The 24,271-nt window shown below is 40.9% G+C and overlaps 1 protein-coding gene across 4 annotated transcripts in view; it reads left to right on the top strand.

The window, feature by feature from the left end:
- DOCK4 (dedicator of cytokinesis 4) overlaps positions 1–24,271 on the top strand; it is a 475,344-nt gene that overhangs the window by 418,470 nt on the left and 32,603 nt on the right. For all 4 annotated transcript variants that reach the window (XM_004602088.2, XM_055123770.1, XM_055123771.1 and 1 more), the window contains 5 exons: positions 10,800–10,948; positions 12,696–12,782; positions 14,585–14,689; positions 20,021–20,162; positions 22,799–22,965. In XM_004602088.2, the coding sequence (XP_004602145.2) occupies positions 10,800–10,948; positions 12,696–12,782; positions 14,585–14,689; positions 20,021–20,162; positions 22,799–22,965 (650 nt within the window). The remainder of the gene's footprint in view (positions 1–10,799; positions 10,949–12,695; positions 12,783–14,584; positions 14,690–20,020; positions 20,163–22,798; positions 22,966–24,271) is intronic.

Raw genomic sequence — 24,271 nt, 5'->3', positions numbered from 1 at the left:
TTCTAACACAAGTCATTTTGTGTTTGGCATCTGTTAATTACCTTTACTGAGTTGTTGATTTTGTTTTGTTCTTTTAATTTTGTATTTGTTTTTTTGAAGGGCAGGAAATTATAAATAGTACCATGAAGATTTAAATGCCACATCATGAGACTCTAGGTTCTGTCAAATTCTACTGGAAAATGTGGCTTTTTTTTTTTTTTTTTTAGCAAGCCATCATTCCAGTTGATTTTAAACCTTGAGTTCTGATTCACATTTCCTCAGGTTGTGATCTGAATGTCATTAGTTTTCAACGTCTTTGCAGTACTTTTCTGATCTTTGGTGTGCGTGCATGTGTGCTTGTGTGTGTGTGCGTATGCGTGTGTGTGTGTGTGTGTGTGTGTGTATCACCCAGTGGAACTGTAAGACCTACACAGTAATCTTCATCATAATTCATTTCTCAGAATCTTTGTGCTGTTGATATTGGTTCATTCTACCCATATGCAGTTTGAGTCTGGATGTTGTACACAGAATTTTAAAAAATCCCTTTTCCTAGCTCGTGTCTATGATCTTCTTCACTCTGACTCCTACAGACTCCTTTTCCTCCTGCTTAGGCATGATCAAAGCCAGAGTCCCTGAAGCCAAGGTTTGATCCTCTGTACATATGACATGCTCTTGGGGTGGGTCTGCTGAGGTCTGCAGTGAAAGAACAGAGCCGTGCGGAGCTGCTACTGCAGCTGCGATCAGCACCACTGCAGGTTTTCCGCTTTGTGCCTGATTTCAGAACGCGCGAGAAGAATCAGAAGCCCTCTGTCTTCCCATCCCGCTCACCCAACTAGCTTTTCTTGAAGATATGTTCAATCTACTCCCATTGGCAGTTCCAGGAGACAAAAATTGTAAATCAGGAGATAGAAGAAAACAGGGAACTGATTACTGCATGAACATTCTTTTGAGTGGTTATCTACATTTACTTTTATTTTTCAGAATTCTCCAACAGTTTCTTTATATACTCTAAGGATTTTTAGCTCTAACCGTTAGGAAATACAGCTGTAACCATTAGGAAATACAGGAATATGCCTACCGCATCTTTGCCAGAGCAAGAACATTTTCACTGGATTTAGAAACTCCAAATCTTGGTCGTTAGCTGACCAAAAAAGTGCTGCATCATGCCCTCCCTCAGCTTTCTGTCCACCCCAAATTTAAATATGTTACTATATAGCTTGACTATATTAGTAATTAAAAACATCTCTATTTAGGGGCTCTTGAGTAATAGCACAGCGGGTGGAGCAGGGCCTAATTTGGCACTTTTCTTCCAGAAACAGCAGTATTAAAAAAGAAAAAGGTCAGAGGGTAGGGCGTTTGCCTTGCACATGGCTGACCCAGGTTCGATTCCCAGCATCCCATATGGCCCCTTGAGCACCACCAGGAGTAATTCCTGAGTGCAGAGCCAGGAGTAATCCCTGTGCATAGCTGGGTGTGACCTCCCCCCAAAAAACAAAACAAAACAAAATCTCTATTTATTCAGAATGTTATTCTTCATATTTCTTGATAGTATCTTCAGTATTTCTTTTATTTGTTAATGTTTTTATTTTATTAAGTAGTTCACAATATTTGATTACATTTAATATTCAAACACCAATCCCACCACCATTACACCTTCCCAGCACCATATTCTGGATGTTTCCATCCCGAACCCCAATCCCTGCCCCAAAGCAGAATGAAAATAATATATTTTGTATTGTTTGTTATGAAAAACCACTGAAAATGCCACAAAAAAGTATCCTGAGAGGAAAGAATGTGAAGATTGTTGTATTTCACCTAGGGGCCATTAAGCACTTCTATAAGAGATCACTAATATATTGTTAAAGGTTGAGCCATGTGTGCTTCTCTCTCTCTCTCTATATATATATATATGTATATATGTGTGTATATATATCTATAGATATAGATATACATCTATACACATATATAGATGTATATATATGTATACGTATACATATATATAAAATATATGTATTCCCCTCCAACATTGGTTGCCTGCTACTTTGAACCCCATCAAATGTGGGTATGGGCAGGGTGTGTCATATGCAGTGTCTCACGGCCTCAGATGCAGCTGTGGGGTCCAGGAATAGGTCCACTCATGGGTGAGGCTCAGCCGAGGTGTGTGGAGTGCAGCAGTCGTTGAGTTCTGGAGGTTTTCGGCTGCCAGGGCTAGGTCCCTTGGAGCGGGGAGGGGTCTCACCTGCCCCCCTCTGAGGTGCCCCGTGTGAAACAGCGTGGGATCCGGTGGCAGGTTATGGCCAGTGTCATGTCATGCTCCCTTCTGGGAGAGAAGGACATGCAATCTCAGTATTTCTCTTCTTTAATACCCTTCAAATAGTTAACGGTATTTTATTGGTTTTCTCAGAATTCCTAGAATTTCTCAAAGTTATTTCCTTTTCATTACTCCTACTTTCACTGCCTCAGTTGACCTTCTTCAGAGTTCACCTGAACTCTTTCCAGACTTCACAGTTGTTTACTAGAGCAGGAGTCGGCAAACTTCAGTGTCCAGGCCAACCACCTGATTGTGTGAGGAATGTCTTACTAGAACTCAGTCACATCCGCTTGTGTACATATTGTACTTGGCCACTGTTGCATTACAGGAACAGAGTTGGGTAGTTTCAGCAAAGACCACATAGCCTGCAAACCTAATTTTTTCTTGTCTGACCCTTTAAGAAAAAAAAAAATGTTCTGGACAGGAGGGATCGTCCAAGAGGTGAAGTGCTCAGCTTGCCTTGCATGTGAGGACTCGGCTTCGGTCCTCAATGCCGTATATGGTCCACTCGGCATGTCCAGGCGTCACTGATGAACAGAAAGCCAAGAATTAATGCGGAGCACTGCTGGGTATAGTCCAGAAACCCCAAGAAAAAGAAAGAAAAACTTGTCCAACCCTTCTCTACCTGTAACTCCAATTCATGTGTTATAAAAAAAATGTGACTCATTTTTTCTTTTTTTATGTAGTTTTTTAATTAAATACAGTTACAAAGTTGTTCATAATTGAATTTCGGTCATACAGTGTTCCAGCACATGTGGCCTCACCTGTGTACATTTCCCACCACAAATGACCAGTGTCCCCAATTCCCTCCCACCACTCCCCAGCCTGCCTCTATGGTAGGTGCTTCTCTGTCTCTCTGTCTCTCTCTGCCTGTCTGTCTCTCTGTCTCTGTCTATTCATCTCTGTCTGTTCATGTCTCTCTCTCTGTCTGCTCATTTCTATCTCTCTCTCTCTGTCCATCTGTCTGTATCTCTCTCTCCCTCTCTGTTCATCTGTCTTTCTCTCTCCTTCACCTTCTCCCTTTCTCTTCCTCTCTCTCTCCCTCTCTCTCTCTTTCTTTCTCTCTCTCCCTCTCCCACACATATAGTCCTTTTAAGCATTATAGGTACTGACAGGTTCTCATATATATTGCTTTGCCTCCTTTCAACATACAGTTCTTGTTCAGAGTGATCATTTCCAACTATCATTGTCATAGTGGTCCCTTCCCTGTCCTAATGGCAAGCTTCTAACTATAGACCAGTCCTCCTGACCCTCATTTCTTCTCTTTGGGTATTAGTCTCATACTATGATTTTTGTTTGTTTTTTTGTTTTGTTTTTTTTTTTTTTTTTACTTTCTGCGTCACACCTGGCGATGCTCAAGGGATTGCTCCTGGCTGTACACTCAGGAATTAAGGAATTACTCCTGACAGTACTCAAGGGACCATATGAGATGCCAGGGATTAAACCTTGGTTGACCGCATTTAGGGCAAATTCCCCAGCTGCTTTACTATGGCTTCAGCCCCAACATACTATATTTTTTCATATCCCACAAATGAGTGCAATCATTCTATGTCTGTCCCTCTGTCTCTGGTTCATTTCATTTAATTTGATACTCTCCATGTCCATTCATATATAAGCAAATTTCATTACTTTATTTTTCCTGGAAGCTATATAGTATTCCATTGTGTAGATGTACCATATTTACTATATTCAGTCATATGTTCTTAGATACTCAGGTTGTTTCCAGATTCTGGCTACTGTGAATAGTGCTGGAATGAACATAGAAGTGCAAATGGCCTTTGTGCATTTTGTTTTTGGGCCCCTAGTGTATATTCTCAGGAGTGGCATTGCTGGGTCATAAGGAGGATCAATTTCTAATTTGTTAAGGAATGCCCATATTGTTTTCCAAAAGGTTTTCCAAAAGTGGCCAGTAGGTATTCCCACTAACAATGAAGGAGAGTCCCTTTTTCCCTGCATCCACGCCAGCACTGGTTGTTCTTGTTCTTTGAGTGAGTGCCAGTCTCTGTGGTATGAGATGATATCTCATTGTTGTTTTTATTAACCATCTCACTGATGGTTAGTGATTTAAAGCATTTTTCATGTGCCCTTTGGTTATTTGTATTTCTTCTTTGAGGAAGTTTCTGTTCATTTCTTCTCCCCATTTCTTGATGGAGTTAGATGTTTTTTCTTAATCTGTCAGAGCCTTGTTTATCTTTTATACCAACCCCTTATCAGATGGGTGTTGGGTAAATAACCTTTCCCATTCCATGGGCTGTCTTTGTATCCACATTTCCTTTGGGGTGCGGAAGCTTCTTAATTTAATGTTGTCCTATATGTTTCTTTACTTCCACTTGTTTGGTTGTGGTGTTTCATCTTTGAAGATGCTTTTGACATCGATCTTGGAGGTTCTGCCTTCATTTTCCTCTGTGTACCTGAGGGATTCAAGTCTGATATTAAGGTCTTTAATCCATAATATGCAACTCATTCAAGAGCTACAAACACCTTTCTATTCACCAACATATCACCATTTGTCCTCTATTTGGTTTCTTTTTTACTCCAATAGGATCAACTCATTTTCAAGAGATTGTCACCTTCTTGAAGATCTTTCCCTCCTGATTTTCTCACCAGCCTTTCTCACCAGCTGAGTTGATGTTTTCAACTATTTTCCTATTGCAATGTTTTTCATGTTCCAAGAAACCACTTATTATATTGCCTTATTCATTAATCAGTGAACATGTGTGCCTCTAGATACAGAGGGAGGGAAAGAAACAGATGATTTTTTTTTCTTATTTATCTCAGTTCTTAGAATAGTGCCTCGCACTGTGAGATTTTAAGACAGGCATTGAATGCATGCATTTAAAGTTTAATACTTGGAAGGCATATTTTTTCTCCTTTAATATTATTAATCCCATAATCACAGGGAATCCTTCATATCTCTTCACACATGTGCTGATAGATTTGATTGAAAATTTGTAAGGAAAGAGAAAATTTGTAAGGAATATTTGAAAGGAAGAGGGAACTGAGGAAAAACTGATCAGAAGTGTGATTGAGATGTTTTGGTTACCTGAAAAAAAAATAAAAATCCTCATCAACTTGACTCTATTTTGGAAATGGATACATCTTTGGTCTTCATTTGTTCACCTTGCTGTTTTTATACTCCACAAAGTCATAAGAGAAGTCCTTTGCCTGTTTTCCATTTGATTCATCTCTTTTCTGTCCTCATTTCTTTGTTGCCCTTGGAGGAAATGAACTTGCCGAAGAAACCCTTCTATTTTTACAGGACTGTGCAATTGGCCTGACTCCTCTCCAGTCTCTGTGACGGTGCCGTCCATTCCTAATTCAACCCCACTCTTCTCCTCCGTCAGTCTTTTTTTTTTTCATATTCATATCCTCACTGTGCATTTCTCAATTTACACATCCCCGTAGCATGAGAACGGCCATTTTAATTGCATGATGATGACGTTTGTTCAACATTATACATGCTTTTTAAAAGCATGCTTCGCGAAAATGTTCATTATGATTTATTCTTCCCTCTTCGGAGTGTAAAATTATCTTCTAAAGATGCAGAAGAGTAACTATACAGCACATGGCCCTAAAGCAGTGAGAGTTTCCTAGCAAGAGTGTTTAAAATCAGCTGCAGGAATAACACTGTGTCACTTCTGCCTTGTACGCAGATAAGGCAAAGGTATCAGAGTGGTGGAGCACATCATGTCTGTCAGAGATGCGACCCCAAGTTCAGTCTCTGGCTCAGCACAGCCCCCCGAGCACTGCCTAGGTGCCCTGCTGGCCCCCGGCAGTCCCAAGCACCTGAGGCCCACACCCTCCTTTGCTGGGCAGTGACCCTGCTTTCCCTGCATCACCTCCCTCCTATTCTGAGCACTGCTGGATGTGAGCCCTGGAAATTTTTTAAGGTATTCTTCAGTCAAAATTTAAAAGTTCTTCAGTAAAAATGTGTAGTCTCCTTCACACATAGTCCAGTCTATTCTGAGTATGTGTCACCTTTACTTGAATCAGATTCTAAAACAGGTGTAATTTGTCTTCACAAACTACCCCACAGGCTCTTTCCCTCGTTTGTCAGCATCTGTCAATGACTTGTCAAGCATCCTCTTGTTTCCTCACACTTTCCCGGCGACAGCTCATCCACACCTGACCTACCAGAATCCTCTGGACCCTCTCAGAGCAAACGTGACTTGGAAGACAGTTTGAGGGACTAGAAACTCTTTAGTACCACACACTTTCACTAAAATTTTTATTGTAAATTATTTTCACTGTAGTATATTTACTAATAGCCCTGTTGTAGCATTGTCATCCCGTCGTTCATTGATTTTGCTCGAGCGGGCACCAGTCACATCTCCATTGTGAGACTTGTTACTGTTTTTGGCATATCGAATACGCCATGGGCAGCTTGCCAGGCTCTGCTGTGTGGGCGGGATACTCTTGGTAGCTTGCCGGGCTCTCCAAGAGGGGCAGAGGAATCGAACCCGGGTTGGCCACGTGCAAGGCAAATGCCCTACCCGCTGTGCTATCACTCCAGCCCAGGAGGAAGAATAGTAGAAATAAAGAGAGAAAGAAAGTAGGGGGAGATAGAGGAAGTAAAGAAGAAAGGAAGGGAGGGAGGGAGGAATGGAGGAAGGGAGGGAGGGATGGAGGGAGAGAAAGAAATAGAAAAAAAGAAGTACGAGGGAAGGATGGAGTATTAAATTTTACTAAGTTTAGTATTAAGTACTAAGTTTTACTATAGTGTGCTTATATTTTTTGAATTTTTTATTAGAGAATCACTGTGATGTGCAGTTGCAAACTTATGTTTTGTGTTTGCATTTCACTCATACATTGATCATTTACCCATCCCTCCACCAGTGCCCATTCACCTCCACCAATGATCTCAGTATTCCTGTCACCACCCCCACGCCATCCCCCACCACCCCACACTGCCTCTCTGGCAGGGCATTCCCTTTTGTTCTCTCTCCTTGTGGGTGTTGTAGTTTGGAATAGAGGTACTGAGTGTTGGTCTATAGTCTACTTTCAGTTTGCATCTTCCAACCCGAATGGGTCCTCCCAACCTCCTCTACTTGGTGTTCCATTCTCTGTCTGAGCAGCATTTTCCCCCAGCATATGAGGCCAATTTCCAAGCTGTGGGGCAGACCTCCTGGTCTTTATCTCTACTAGTCTTGGATGTTAGACTCCCACTCTGTTATTTTATATTCCACAGATGAGTGCAATCTCTCTATATCTCTTTCTGACTCATTTCACTTAACATGATATTTCCATGTTGATCCACTTATATGCAGATTTCATTACTTCATCTTTTCTAACAGCTGCATAGTATTCCATTGTGTAGATGTACCAAAGTTTCTTTAACCAGTCATCTGGTTTTGGGCACTCTGGCTTTTTCCAGATTTTGGCTATTATAAACAGTGCTACAATGAACATACAAATGCAAATGTCATTTCTACCATACCTTTTTGCTTCTCTGGGCTATATTCCCAGGAATGGTATTGCTGGGTCAAATGGGAGCTCAATTTCTAATTTTTTGAGAATCTTCCATATTGTTTTCCAAAAGGGCTGAATCAGTTGGCATTCCCACCAGCAGTGAAGGAGAGTCCCTTTCTCCCCACATCCATGCCAACACCGGTTGCCTTTGGATGTGGGCCCGTCTCTGTGGTGTAAAATGATATCTCATTGTTGTTTTAATCTGCATCTCCCTGATGATTAGTGATGTAGAACATTTTCTCATGTCTTTTAGCCATTCAGGTTTCTTCTTTGAGAAAATTTTTGTCCATTTCCATCCCCCATTTTTTGATGGGGTTGGAAGTTTTCTTCTTGTAGAGTTCAACCAGTGCCTTGTATATCCTTGATATCAACCCCTTATCAGATGGGTATTGGGTGAATAGCCTTCCCCACTCTGTAGACTATCTTTGTATTTTGGTCACTGTTTCCTTTGAGGTGCAGTATACTTGTATTTTAGTGACCTTAAGTACATTCTCATTGTTGTGTGAGCTGCATCACCTCACAGCTATGCTGCTCCAGGGTCTTTCATCCTCCCGAGCTGAAACTCTGCCCTTAGCAACTTCCCGTTTCCCCTCCCTTCCCAGCCCCAGCCCCCACCATTCTACTATCTGTATCTGGGAACCGAACATTTAGTGTCTTTAAGTCACCCTGTACACAGTGGTCTTCTCTGAAGGAAGGACTTCCTTTCTTCATGTGAAATGAGTTATCACAAGGATATTTTTTTATGTGCTCAGGAGTGTAAGAGACCGTGGTGAGAATGCCTGAGCTGAGACACAAGAGAAAGTCAGAATTATTCGGCAGCTAAGGGGGAAAGGTCACGTGTGTGTGAGCCCATGTGGTCCAAGAGGAACCACAATCTACTCAGGAGCAGAGTGTGGATGGAGAGCAAAGGCACACATGGACTTTTCTTAGGTGCTTGGCAGTTTTTGTAAAGGTATGTGGGGGATTAGAAAAAAATCAGGAAATGATCTCAAATCATTTCATCTTCACAGAGCAAACTAGAAGAAGGCTCTTAAATTTATAATACAGGGTCAGGGATATGACTCGGTCAGCCACTTGCCTTGCACATGTGAAGCCCTGGGATCTATTCTTGGCACTACTTTAAAAAATTACAGCACAGATCTGATGATCAGATTAATATTAATAATTCCTGTCCCATCAGAAGCAGTCTCCCATGGCAACTGCATCCTGCTGATTCAGCTCTGTCTCTGTATCTGTCAGTTAACTCTGTCTGTCTCAGATTCAGTTCCGACAAGAAAGAGGTCAGTCCGTGCCCATGCACAAAAGGTGCCTCTGTCCCTATCAGGTGCCTTTCTCATCCTTGGCTGCCTCTGTGCAGGTTGCGTTTTGTTGCATTCAGCAAAAGCCAATAGTGAGGATAAGGGGCTCCAAGTCTGCTGGGGGCTTCTTAGGAAAGATGGTAGTGAGCCTCTCTTACCCTGTACCATGTAGGAGGACATTGGGGAAATGTGAATGAAGGGAACGGCAGGGTTCAGATCACGGGCAACCTTCTCTATCACTTTTGGAAACTAAAAATGTATCCTGAGAGCTACAGAGAGTCATTAGCTGGTTTAAATCAGGGGGAAAACATGATCCGTGCACAAACTGAAAGGAGGAGGATTAGAGACTGCTGGTGGGTTATAAAAGCTTTTGCAACAGTCATTGAAGCCAGAAGATTGAGCTCACCATTGATAATTGAAGAGAAAAAAGGCCAGAGCCTGTGCCTCCCGGGACTTCATAAGGAGCAAGAAAAAAATGAGAGGGACCCAGGCCTTTCTTATTATTACAACTATATTTTACACACTGGATGACTAAATTATAGTCCTGGAAATTGTTCTTCTTACTTTAGAGGTTTTTGTATAGTTGCCTATAAGGCAAATAAATGAAGAAAAAGATGATCACATATTGATATTAGGTTAAAAACTACTATTCAATTTATCTAGGCATATGGAGATGGTAATTAAATGAATTAATAACAGTTTGTCCATTTAATTCAATTTAGTAAATGAGTTGGCCATTATGATGCTGGAGAGAAAATTATTATAGTCATTTATCAATGCCAGTGAACCCTAGTTTTTATTACTGATCTATGACATACTTATGATCCAAAAAAATAAGAGATATGCAGAATGGCAAGTATTCCACACTCCCTTAAACCTATAGATCATCATTTCCGTGGTTAAATACAGAAAATCACCCTCTACAGGTTACCCTGCAAATGACACCAAACATATAGTGACTTCATTAGCTATTACTGAAGATTTGTGTGGCCCGCCAGGAGAGTCCAATCACATAACATAACAAACATTTCTCTTTAACTCCTACTCCTTCCACCTTCTGTCTCTCCTTCCTTCTCTTTCAACCCTCACACACACCACTCACAGCATGTATGCCCTCCCTAGCCCTTTTCTATTGCTAGATTTCTTTTTCCTCTCTGTACTTACTTCTTACCTTGCTTCTACATCCTTCCTAAATTCTGCCTCGACCCTGACACTTCTGCCCTAATACCAGTTCCAAATGTTTAACCTTCCATTACGAAGAACTTAGGTACCATTTTTGGCTTCCTAAGCAAGCCCTTTGGATGGTGTTCTTGGTCCCAACCCAGGGCATTTTCCTGACAGATAAGAGTGTGTCTCCCCAATGTCTTTGAACCTTATACAAGAAGAAATTCTTAACAATTTTTATTGTACCAGTAGCCGACATAACATTATAGAGAAAAGTGAAGATAATGAAAGTAAATGTGTATAAGGAGAGAGAGAGAGAGAGAGAGAGAGAGAGAGAGAGAGAGGAGAGAGATTTAACTGAGAGCTAAAAGATTAAATTTAAATCTTTGATAATCCATTTCCCAGGGAATGCCATCATTCATTATTAACCTGCTGCTGGCATATGTCCTGAATATTTTCCTTCTGAATCGTGAGATTCAGAAAATGGTGCTTGCTTCAGTTTATATGAAACGGGCTGCAATTGAGGGGAAATTGTTTAGGGTCCCATCTCAATCATTGTCTTCCCGCTGGGCTTTCAGAGGCTGCATATACCCTCCTGCTTTATGATGAGCTGCTGGAATGGTCCGATCGCCCCCTCCGGGAGTTCCTGACCTACCCCATGCAGACAGAGTGGCAACGCAAGGAGCACCTGCACCTGGCCATCATCCAGAACTTTGACAGAGGCAAGGTAATGCTGCTGCCCATTGGTGGCTTCTGTGGGGGGGATCGTGTCGGTGTCACACGTTCTTTGATTTCTAGTTCATGCACACCCGTTTCCTCAGTCAGGATCCCTCATATGTGCATGAAAAATGTCCCACTTGAAAAAGTTGGGCATCAGGCAAGGAATTCTGTGCCTCTAGTGAGGTCTCCAGGAGATTCCAGTGTTTGATCCATGGACACAAATGGAGGATACACTGAACTAGTAGTTTTGGCACTCAAGTATTGTATTCTCTGGAAGGAAAAAAAAAAACCAATATAACCATCAGTCACCTCTCCAGATTGGCATCTGTGCTGCCCCACTCAGCACTTTAGTAAAGTGAGATGAATGAAACCGAATTTGGTTAAAGAATTTCATGTCATCCCATCGTATACTTAGGAATGTGGTAAAGTGTTGAAAAAAACTGAGCTATAATTCACTTGATTTGACTACGTGAATGCTTTTGGTGCTACCCTAGATATCTCCAAACTGCCAGGGTCAAAAAGAATATTCAAATACAGTCAATGACTCTCATTTTTAACAAACTATAATTAGGTACATCTAAAAATGTAATGTAAGGAAATTGCTTCTTTCTCTCCTCATCTATTATTTATCAACTGTATGGGCTTGTCATTGCATTAAGAGCAAGGAATTGCCATTGTCCCCTCTGCTGTAACATTTCCACTTTGCTGTAACATTTTCACTGTAGGATAGACTTGACGAGATCCTGGGCTCCATATGTATAGGCCCATTCACAGGAATCTGTGTTTCATCCATGTTGGCCACACTGCTGTTGTGCAGGAGTAGAAGCCCACAGTCTAAGAATTGCATTTGCATTTTACATAGTTGAAAGAAATTGAAACAAGAATAATGCTTGATGAGTGACATTTTTATCTGAAATTCAAATTTGCATGTCTATAGATTACAGCCTTAAATGAGAATACAACCAAACCCATTCATGTCAATATCTGCCCTTTTAGCAGAGGTCAATAGTTGTCACGATGGCCCACACAGTCTAAAGTATTTATTATCCTGTTTTTGCAGAAAAAGTTTGATGGCACTTGTGCCACAGCAGAGAATTTTTGCATCTCTTCTGAGAGCAGCCAGCTGGTTAGCCCCTCACAATTTACAAGTGCAGTGGAACCAAACAAGGAATTCAGCGTGCCAGTTGTATATAATTGGGCCTTAGGGGTCAGTGGTAATTATTCCCTCCTCATCACCGAGGCCTGTTTATTCATCTCCTTGGTCATTGTGGAGCTGGAGTTATTTTGAGATGATGATTCTGAAACGAAACCAGAAAATGTATTTTGCACATATGCTAATAGCTGCTGTGGTGGAGCATTCAGTTCTTCTTCCTGCCGGGCCTCAATGGTTTCCATGTTAATTATATGATATGTTTCATATTTTAAAATTTTAGTCATATTTTTAGAGGTCGATTATGAAGATTAAGACTTGATAATCAGAAAGTATTAAGGACACCTCCTGACCTCTGGGTGGAAATAAGTCAATGTTTGGGAACTGTCATATTCTTGTTGGGACCAGAGCAATAGTACAGCTGATAGGCTGCTTGCCTTGCACGAGGTCCACCCAGATTCAATCCTCAGCTTCTCATATGTTCGCTCAAGCACCACCAGGGCGGAGCCCTGAGCTCAGAGCCAGGAGTAAGCCCTGAGCACGGCTGGGTGTGGCTCCCAAAACAAAACAAAACCACAAGTACATTTATGTTATTTGTCCACAGTGTTGGGAGAATGGTATCATTTTGTGCCGGAAGATTGCAGAGCAGTACGAGAGTTATTATGACTACAGAAACCTCAGCAAGATGAGGGTAAGCATCATAATCTCATTTGCGCACCTTTTTTACTTTAATTAGCTTTCTGGCATGAAATTAACTTTGAGGTCATCTCAGTGGTTTTCTAAAAACTTTTTTAAAAGATTCTAACCCCTCCAAAGCACCCTCAGCAGCTTATTCAAAAAAGTAGCAAAAAAAAAGCAAACTGATTTGTGGGATAGTATAATATACCCAAAAAAATGAGCCCTTGGTCTATTCTAAAAATATATAATCTAATAAGACTATTATTTATTATAGGAAATAGCCCTAGTTTTTAAAGAACTTTCTACTTGTACACATATTTCTATAACAATGTACTATTTAGCAAAAAATTAGTAACTGGTCCAACTTTTAAATTATTATGGGGGTCAAATTATATCAGTGTCAGATCTTCTTAGCTTCAGGAAAATTATTGATTTGTTAAACCTACACAGAATTAGTATCCAAGGGTTTTAATATTTCATGTCTCTGAACCAAGTGGTTTGTATGTTCTCTTCTTTCAGGTTCAGAAAAGTCCTGTTACCTTTTAAGGCCTTATTCTTTAGAATCACAAATATTTCATGCCATTTTGTAAGATTTAAGCTCTTCAGAGTTTCTAAAATAAGATCATTAGCTTATGTATACACACCCGCACACATACACACACACACACACACACACACACACACACACACACATATGAAGGCTATGATGTTGCCTTTTAATTCTGAGGTAGGAATTTACCAGACGATGCGTAAACTTTGACAGCTCGTAAAATCCCTTTTACCACATGAGTAGCTTATTCAAGCAATAGGGCTAGACTCTGTACCTCCAGCTTAGTATTTCATGAATGCAACTCATCAGTATTTCACTTCACATGAAAAACAAAGGGGGAATGAAAAACTTTGTTTTCACTTCAGTCCATCACACTGGTCCTGGCAGACACTGCAGTTTTATATAAGATTGTTGCCGTGCTTCTCTTGGCATCCTGTCCGTGTAACAGAAGTGAGGTTACAGTGTTTACCCGGGAGAGCCCTTGGGTGCCATCGTCACTAAGATTTTTATAAACCCAGAGCATTACACTTCATACTGACTGCTCTTTGGGGTGCTGTTACCGGGGCTGGGGGAAGGAGGAAAGTTTTCTAGTGCAATATTAGTCTTTCTCTAGAACCCTGGGGATGATAATACCATGAATGAGAAGCCATAAGCTTTATGTGCTTCAGAGTTCCAATACTGTCAAAGACACGCTGAAGAGCTTTCAGCTTTGCCCTGGGAGCCTCCTTTGCTAGTTTATTTGCTGATTTTTTTCCCCTTCAACCTATGCGAGGCCACACTTTCCAAATGTCCTGAATCACTACATCCATGATAGAATCAAAGCCCACAGGTGAGCACAGACGGTACTAGAATTCTCCAGAAATGTTCTGTTTCTAATAGCCCATGTTCATTTCTGTTTAAATTCGTAGGAAAGCATTTCTCTGTTGATTGTATCTGTGGAAATCATTTTCTCTCAAGTGATATGGAATAATACATTGGATCCTTTCGGATAGTCAGCAAACATCTATCTGTCCTTTAGGTCCTGAAGAACTGAATAACTGTGATAGATACCATATAACTTGGAAAACCTAAAACTTTTTACCTTTGTCATTAAAAGAAGCAGCTTGCTCTGTGAGCCTTACCTGTTAGTATAGGAAGGGAGTCAAACTTTCTTTTCTGCAAACTGAGCAGAAATAAAATTTCCTTCTATGCAAAAGAAATGATTTATTCTATCACTTAGTGAAATCGAAGGTCAGATGAAGTATTTAGACTATCTCTTTTCCTAGATGATGGAAGCCTCTTTGTATGACAAAATTATGGACCAGCAACGCCTGGAACCAGAATTCTTCAGAGTTGGATTTTATGGGAAAAAGTTTCCATTTTTCTTAAGAGTAAGTAATATACTATTTGCCTTCATACTCCAAGGTAGAAACAGTGAAAAAAAACAGATATTAATAATATTTTATCTTTTTCAGACAGGGAAAAATCACATGACCTTTTTTTCAACTTTTGAGTTCATAAACACAATGCTAATCTAAAATACTTTATTTGAGCAATTGCCCAGATACTAAGCAATGTTTTGATTCTTCCAAAGTTAATGTTTTTTATATTTTATGAACAATCTTTGGTCATTATTGTTGTTTCCCATTCTGTGGCTAATGATCACTATTTAATTCAGTCTGCAACTGCTATGATGTTTGCCTTAAGGATAAATAACAGGCATTGCAAGATTGAGAATTAGACTCTCAAAAGCCCAGCAGTTTCACCTCCTATGAACATCCTACTTCCAGAATTATACAGGGAATGTTGTTTGTCCTACTTGATGACTTTGTCAGAAGGTAAATGTCACCCTGCAAAGAGATTCAATTTATTGCTTGTATAAACAGGAAAAATTTCCAGACATTCAAGGCTTCCTACTTAAAAATATATTTGACATCATTCTTGCAAGGTTCACATAGGATCCTGTAGTTTATGTGCTTGAATATTTATTGAACACATGTAACCTCCAACCTGTATACAAACATTGGTTGAAAGAGGACATGTACTTTCCTCTCCAGGCAGCTAAGGAGAACTACCTGGTATAATTTGTAAAGTGAGTAAATTAATTATAAATTTTAACTTCAATATGCAAATATCTTGGTATATGGCCTCACCTAAATCTACTTTCATCCTGTATCTATTCATCAATACAAGATGAAATGATTATGAAAGAAAAGAAGAAGTGCTTTTACTTCATTGTTTAGTCATTAATCCATTTGCTCTTTTAGAAATAAAACTTGTGTATAATTAATAAATTATCATGAACAATGTTTCTAGAAAATAAATTACAAATATATTGACTTATTTACATGTACATTCCACGTTATCTAAATACCACAGACAAAGTCATGTTTTAGTATCATGTGGAACAAACACTCAGATTTGGACAAGTTGATGTCCTCTTCCATGGACTAAATGATTAAGTAGATTTACGTGAAATCTCCTTGTTGGCCTCAAAGAGAACAAGCACATTCTGCGCAGTCCCAAAACTGCCTCTGCAGCGGGATGTGCCTAAAGGCAGAGGGAAACTTGATTCTGAGTCAAAAACCAACGGTAATTTCAGAACATTCTGAATTTGGGAGGCTAATTTGAAAGTGGACATACTGTCATCAGCAGCCATCTGCTGAGCTCCCGAGTCCAGACTCAGGGTGCCCGTGAAATGAGGGGCACTGTGGCACTGTAAGTGGCACAGAGGCTTGAAGATGGTGCAGGTGCTCAAGGGACTCAGCAGAGGCCCTGCAGAGAGACTGTTCACTCTGTCGCCTCAAATCGTGCAAAGGCACATATGACGTTTTCTTTCACCGTGTTAGAGTTCACTGATCCATTACACCCAGTATTTACAATTGGAAATCATGGTATTTTCAAATGGGGCGTAGAATTGCTTCTTTTCTTTTTAATGTCAGAAGAGGGGGTCCAGAGAGATAGTGCAGAAGGCAGGGTGCTTACCTTGTACACAGCTGAACCAGGTGTGATCCCCAGTACCACATGTGGTCCTCTAGCACTTCCGGGAATGAAATCTGAGCACAGAGAGAGAGCCAAGCCTGAGCAACATCAGGTGTGGCCCAAAAAACGAAATTCAGGAGAGGGACCCAGAAGAAAACTCGGAGGTCAGGTTAACCATCCGTCCATGCACAAGACTGGAGTTTGAGCCGAGAAACATCCCCACACGGGACCCGAAGCATTATGAGGTGCAGCCATGGAGGTCCCTAAGCACCATCAGGTATGACCCTGTGGGCCCTTGCACAGCTGGCTCGGGCAGCGTAGCATCACCCTAGCGTTTACTGTTCCACCCGTTGGCCATGGGCTGGCCCTCAGCTCCCTGAGTACTATCGATGGCAGCCTCCTCCCTCAAAAGAAAGAAGGAAAAAAAAAATTAACTTTAGGTTAAAAAAAAGTTAGGTAATGTATGTTCTACATTCTATACTAAATAATATTAATTTTTAGACCAAATCTGTCATAAAATATGATTTTTTAAACTTTTATGAAAGGACCCCAGAAAAATCATAATGTTGTTCTAATCAGAATCTGATTTCAGCTAGCACTTGTGTTGAGTAGCCCTAGATATCTATCTAGTATTTGCAGTTAAAGCACTGTCATCCCGTTGTTCATTGATTTGCTCCAGTAGGCACCATAACGTCTCCATTGTGAGACTTGTTGTTACTGTTTTTTGGCATATCAAATATGTCACGGGTAGCTTGCCAGACTTTGCTGTCTGGGCGGGATACTCTCGGTAGCTTGCCAGGCTCTCCGAGAGGGACAGAGGAATCGAACTCAGGTCAGCCGCCTGCAAGGCAGACACCCTGCCCGCTCTGCTATCGCTCCTCAGTAAAATATAAAAATGTACAAGTCATTTAGTGGCCATACTTGTTTATTTGTTTTACCTAGATCAGCTCTTCATTGTTGCTGTAATTTTTTTTGGATGTAGGAAGTAGTAATGTAATTAAAACACTGTATGTGGTAAGTTAATATCAGAAATTCCAGTCAGAAAAAGACAAAAGGATCCTTGGAATGTTTCATGAAGGCTAGGTACTTGGTGCATTATGAACAAATTGGAGAACGGAGTAAGATGTAATATAGGAGGGGAAAAAGTCTAATTGTCCTTTCACATCATTATAAAGACTTTGTATTTTATTTGATTTTGATCTGGTTTGCTTTGGGGAGCCATACCTTGTGGTGCTCAGGGATCACTCCTGGCTCTGTAATCAAGGATCACTCCTGATGGGACTTGGGAGACCAGACATGTTCCCAGGTATAGAACATGGGTCAGGCGTGTCCTGTTGTGCTCACTCTGACCTGGGAATTATATTTATTTATTTATTTATTTATTTGTTTGGAGGCCATACCCAAAAGCCCTGAGCGGTGCTCAAGGATATTACTCCTGGCAGGCTCGAGGGACCACAGGGGATGCCAGGATCTGACCCGGGTTACCCACGTTCGAGGCAGATGCCCTAACCACTATACTATTGTTCCCACCCCTGGAATTTGTATTTTAAATAAAACCTCACTTATATGGTGATAGAGGCAGTAATTTTAAAGGGAACTTAACAAACTAGAAAATGACATCAGCTGATCAAATAAATTTTGTTCAAGTGTCAATTTGAATAAGCCCATCTCTCTCTACATCATGAGTCATTTAGAAACTTTTCTAGATGCATTTTCCACAGAATGAAAGAGAAGGGTTACCCTCTGTTGGTTTCTAAGCTACACTGCACCCTTCGGAACCGTCGTAGGCTTTTTGGAAGAAATCAGACTCTAGTCTATTTTCTTCATTTTGAAAATTTCTCAAGCCTTGAAAATTACCTTTCATTGTTAAATCAACTTCAGAATAATTTTTAGAGCTCAGATAAATTTATTCAGCCCTATAATTATATGATCTAATTACTCTTCTTTTTCTAATTTTTTAAAAAATAATTTTAGGCACTGTTTTTTCAGGTTTCCTGTACTGTCAATGGCAGCATTTCTTGCATAAGTCACTCCAGTCCCACACTCTCTGCCATAGTGTCTGCTTCTCTTCAGTTTCACACTGTCCCTTCACCACTCTGCCCCTCCCTCCCCCACTCACTCCTGACCCCATGGTGAGCTTCCTACTGAAGACCAGTTCTGTTTCTGTTGCTTTTGGGTGTTTGTTAGTCCCCTAATATGCTTCTTTAGATCCCATTTATGAGCGAGATTATTCAGTGTCAGTCCCACTCCTGACTGATTTCACTCAGCATGATGCTCCAAATCTATCCATGTAGCAGCAAATGGCATTATTTCACTTTTTAATCCAGTGTCCAAGAACAGACGAGTGGATAAAGTAACTAAGGTTCATAATGGAATACCACATGACAGAATATACACAATGGACTACTCCTCGGTTTTAGAAAAATTAAAATAATGCCATTTGCTGCTACGTGGATGGAGCCTGGGTCAGCCATGTATAAGACAAGTACCTTGCACACTGTACTGTCTCTGTGATCCCTATAAAAATAATTTTAAGAAACATTTTTGTTAACATTTAAAATAACTATAATTGCTTGTACTTTAGTGTCATAAGAGTCAGGTTCTCTTTGCACTGCATGCAAGTATGTAGGGAAGAGAGAGGCTTGCTACTGGATCTTATTAACAGTCATGTAAGGGGGACGGGGTCATGGCCACATCATTGAGCACTTACCTTGCATACCTGAGACCCTTGGTTCCATCCCCAGAATAATTTCATTTTTAAGAGAAAGCAAGAGTTATGCAAAACAAAACTTAGAATCTTTGCCCTGCATTTTTCATACTTGGAGATTTTCCCCCTGTGTATATTTGTTTTTTTTTTTTCAATTTATTTCTATTTTATTTTTATTTTATGATTTTTTAAAATATTTTTTTATTGAGTCACCATGTGGAAAGTTACAAAGTTTTCAGGTTTAAATCTCAGTTATACAATGCTCGAAAACCCATCCCTTCACCAGTGCACATATTCCACCACCAAGAATCCCAGTATAGCTCCACCCCAAACCCCCACACCCCTAACCCCCCCATGCCCCTAGCCCCCCCACCCTTAGCCCATACTTTACTTTTACTAAAGTAAAGTAAATTTCACTTTACTTTCACTTTGATTGCATACAATATTTCAACAAAACTCACTATTATTGTTTGGAGAGTCTCTCCCCTAAAGTCAGACCTGCTGAAAAGGAAGCATTAGATAATTTGTTTTCCATTGCTGAGGATGAAGAGGTATGAGGTCGAGTGACCACACTTAGCGGCCTCTCGGTTTTGGGTTTCTGTATTTTAGTATTTTAGTAACTAAGTCCAGAGAGATATCTGCCAGAAGTTGCATCACTGCCAACTTGTACTTCTCAGTTACATTATATTCCACATATGAGTGCAATCTTTCTATGTCTGTCTCTTTCTTTCTGACTCATTTCACTCAACATGATACTTTCCATGTTGATCCATTTATATGCAAATTTCATGACTTCATGTTTTCTGACGGCTACATAGTATTCCATTGTGTAGATGTACCAGAGTTTCTTTAACCAGTCATCTGTTTTGGGGCACTCTGGTTTTTTCCAGATTCTGGCTATTGTAAACAGTGCTGCAATGAACATTTGGGTGTGTTTTACTCTGTTGATGAGTTACTGCCAGTGTTATCTCTGTCTTCTGTTTTGAACACACCCAGGTACATACTCATGATCTCTTCTTTGGTTGCCCCACAGAATAAGGAGTTTGTGTGTCGGGGGCATGACTACGAGAGACTGGAGGCCTTCCAACAGAGGATGCTCAACGAGTTCCCCCACGCCATCGCCATGCAGCACGCCAATCAGCCCGATGAGACCATCTTCCAGGCTGAGGCTCAGTGTACCCATACTCAGAGGGGTTACCGGCCAGCTCGGGCCATCTGGCCACCAACTGCACCGCATTTTCATGCAGGGGTGTTCAGCCCCTGGACTCTTTCTATTAGTCACGCATTTGCTGCTCCTCTTTCTTGTCACCTTAGTTCTAGCAAAACTCCCACTGGATAGAATCATTCTCTTTATAACCACATGCCAGCTAAGGAGAAATTCCTATAAAATTCTGGTAAAGACATTTTTTTCCCTCTTTATTAAAACTTTTGGGCTGGAGCGATAGCACAGCAGGTAGGGCATTGGCCTTGCACGCGGCCGACACAGGTTCGATTCTTCTGTCCCTCTTGAAGAGCCCAGCAAGCTACGGAGAGTATCCCGCCCCCACGGCAGAGCCTGGCAAGCTACCCATGGCATATCTGATATGCCAAAAACAGTAACAACAAGTCTCACAATAGAGACGTTACTGGTGCCTGCTCAAGCAAATCAATGAACAATGGGATGACAGTGATACAGTGATTAAAACTTTTCTGTATTTCCATCCTGCTTTTAAAGCCCTTTTCTAGTGGCTGCCCTTGAAATAGCTTTCCTCTGACATGTCCTATGGAAACAACTTCTGTACAGGGAAATAGCCTTTTGTTTACTGGCACATATCATATCGTTCATCCTCTTTTCTATTGATACTATATTTATAATAGAAGGAAGAAGGGAAGAGAAAGAGGTGCCCCAGTATCTTTGGAAGGTTCTTAGCCATGGCATCCTGGAAGATCTTCTGTAATTTCACACATATAATCGACACCATCATTATCTAAACATTCTATAGTCAGTGAAGGCACAGAAATTTCATCCCAGTTTTCCTTCTGAATATGCATCTTTTACTAAAACTGATTAGCATAAGTACCATAAATTCCCACTAATAATTATGGATACCTTTTCCAAGCACAGTGGGTAGGGCGTTTGCCTTGCACATAGCTGACCTGGGTTCGATTCCTCTGTCCCTCTCGGAGAGCCTGGCAAGCTACCGAGAGTATCCCTCCCACACGGCAGAGCCTGGCAAGCTCCCTGTGGTGTATTCAATATGCCAAAAACAGTAACAACAAGTCTCATGATGGAGACGTTACTGGTGCCCACTCGAGCAAATCGATGAATAACGGGACGACTGTGCTACAGTGCATTGCTACCTTTTCCAAGTACAACTGAAATACTGGGCCAGAGAATAGTTAGTACAGCAGGGAGAGTATTATCCTTGCACGTGGCCAATGTGGGTTTTATCCCCAGAATTCCACTCCCCTGAGCAGTGCCAGGAGTAATTCCTGAGTGCACAGCCAGGAGTCAACCCTGAAAGTTACCAGGGGTGGTCCAAAAAACCAAACCAAGGAATAGAAAGCAAACTAAAATGGCATAGCAAGTGATCACTTAAAGAAAATAATTTACTCTTTGAATGAGACAAAGAGTTACATGTACTATTTAATTTAACGAACGTACCCTTCTTTGGCTAAGAACAGGAAGTAAATCTATGGTTACTTACTTACATGTAATTTTTTAAAACATTAACGATAGCAAAGCACTTTGCTTATCAAGCAAGATTTGGGAGATGGATAACAGATGGGGGAGAACTATAAACAGAGTTTCACAGGGGTACATGTGAGGCAGCATCAATACTGGCTCTGTCTTTGATTATGGTTGCAAGAATATCCATATTATTTAAAAAATAAATGAAAGAGGATGGAGAGATAGTACAGCAGTTAGGGCACTTGCCTTGCATGCAACTGACCCTGGCACCCCTTAGTCCCCCTGAGCACTGCCAGGAGTAATCCCTGAGTGCAGAGCCAGGAATAAGCCCAGGGTAACCCAAAAGCAAGCAAACTAACAAAACCCACAAATAAACGGAAAAGGACCATGCTTGACATAAACATCAAATCTTTTTATCATACACAAACTAAAAAATGAATATTAGTAATGGAATCAATACAGTATTACTATACACCTCCACTAAAAAAGAATCAGTGATAAATTCACAGGTCATGGAACATTTTTAATTTTAAAATTGAACTTAAATTGAAAAATTTGAAATTCAAAGATTTTTCAAAATCACTTACCCACCACTCAGCTTCTGTAGTTGAGTAAATTTATTTGCTATCAACTGAATTATTGGACACTTCTTGGCTAATTTTTAAGTGACTCTGGCCCCAATGAAAACTTTAATAGATCGTTACCTCTCTTCTTTTCCTTTCCTTCCCCCACACCCATGTCTCTTCCCTTCATTGCGTGTTCAACAGGACTCACACTCCATTAGTTGTGCTGCTTGCACAGTGCTCTCAAGGAGTCTAACTTTTCTATTGTGATGCTTGATAGTCACACACCTGGCCTCGGTGTTCACACATTTGTAGTTGTGATGTACACTGACCATAGCACTTTCCTTGTTTCACCAGACTAGAGCCACCAGAGCTTTTCCGGCACATGTGGGTGGCACTGGGCACCAAACTCATGGCCTCGCACTAGCAAACAGGTGCCTCTCACTGATGAGCCCTCCCCAGCTCCACCTGCCCCCCCGCCCCCCGCCAATCTTCCTCACTTTTTTACAGCTCAATGCAAACCAAACTTCCACAGAGTTTGCCCAGTGAGGTTCTTTCCTTGACTCTTCAATCCCAGATTTGCAGATCTATGCTGTGACTCCTATTCCGGAAAGCCAGGAGGTCCTGCAGAGAGAGGGTGTGCCAGACAACATCAAAAGTTTCTATAAAGTGAATCACATCTGGAAATTTCGCTATGACAGACCGTTCCACAAAGGCACTAAAGATAAAGAGAATGAATTCAAGGTACAGTACATTTATTACATGCTCTTTCCACAGATTGGAAGCTTTCTAGGGCAAGATTCTTGGTAAATATTTATTCAGACGAGTCAAGTGACAGAATCAGAAGGAACCGTAAGTTATGTATGGGTCCGGGTTCATTTAGCTGTGCATCAAAATGACATAGGTACTCGCCAACACTCATCACCGTGAGGCCCACAATAAGAATTCTGACTTAATGGTCCAAAAAGAGATTTTTGAAATCACCTTCCTTTATGACATGTCTAATGTCCATGGTCTGCAAACCATTCTTAGATCCATGCTTGAGCTTGGTTTTCTCATTCATTTAGGTTATACCAACTGTGAAAACCTCAGGATGTGTGTGGTCTGAGGCAGTAGAATACAATAATAAATTGGAAACAAGGATTTATTAGATGGAGAACAGTTGAATAGAGTAGGCTAGAGCATCGGAAATGTTCTGTGCTAGCTTCTCCTGCTTTCTGTTATTTGAACCACGTGTCATTAGAATTTCTGAAGAGGGATTGGAGTGTTAGTGTAGAGGTTAAGCCTTCTGCTTTACCTGTGGGGATCCCACCCTCAACTCCCAGCACTAGGTTTGTTCCCCTCAGCACTGTCAGAAGTGATCCCTAAGGCAAAGCCAGGAATAAGCCCTGAGCACTTTGGGGTGTTGCCCGGGACAGAAAGAGAAAGCCAGCGTGTAAGAGCGAACCATGGTCTGCACGTACTGTGTTCTCTGTTCTCAGTAATTCTAACATGCCTTATTAATTCAGAACTCTCTTAGCTAGAAAGGGATAAAAATTTCTTTCAGTCCTCTGTAGGGAAGGTGCAACATTGCCCCACTGTTAATACTCATCTTGTTTTCTTTGACAGCAGTGATTACAGAGACCAGAGAGATTTCCCACACGGTGTTTCCCCTGTAAACAAAGAATGAAAACTTAACTTCTTATGTGTGTCTATTGGCTTAGCTGCCTTCATCATAGATAATTCCTCTCTGCTGACACTAGAATCCTTCTCCTACACTATCCGTAGTTACGGTCTAATAGGTACTTACCTGGCCAGCTCCTCCTGGCTCAGTTCCTGTGCAGCCATGCCAAGTGATCCCAAGAGGTAGCTTTGTTAGTTGTGTAGCAGTGATGGGAATGAACAAAAGGTGTAATGGGTTAAGTACTCAGATCTACAAGATACTTGGTTTTTTTTATACTGTTGAACATCCAAAAACCATTTAACAATGCATGATGCTGTCATTTGCAGTAGCATAACGTAGAAAATCAAAGCTCCACGAGAGGTAGGAGTTGACTTGCAGGGACTCACA

Source organism: Sorex araneus, chromosome 1 (genome assembly GCF_027595985.1).
Source record: "Sorex araneus isolate mSorAra2 chromosome 1, mSorAra2.pri, whole genome shotgun sequence".
Taxonomy (NCBI): domain Eukaryota; kingdom Metazoa; phylum Chordata; class Mammalia; order Eulipotyphla; family Soricidae; genus Sorex; species Sorex araneus.
The sequence above is the reverse complement of the archived record's forward strand: the minus strand, read 5'-3'. Positions and strand labels throughout refer to the sequence as shown.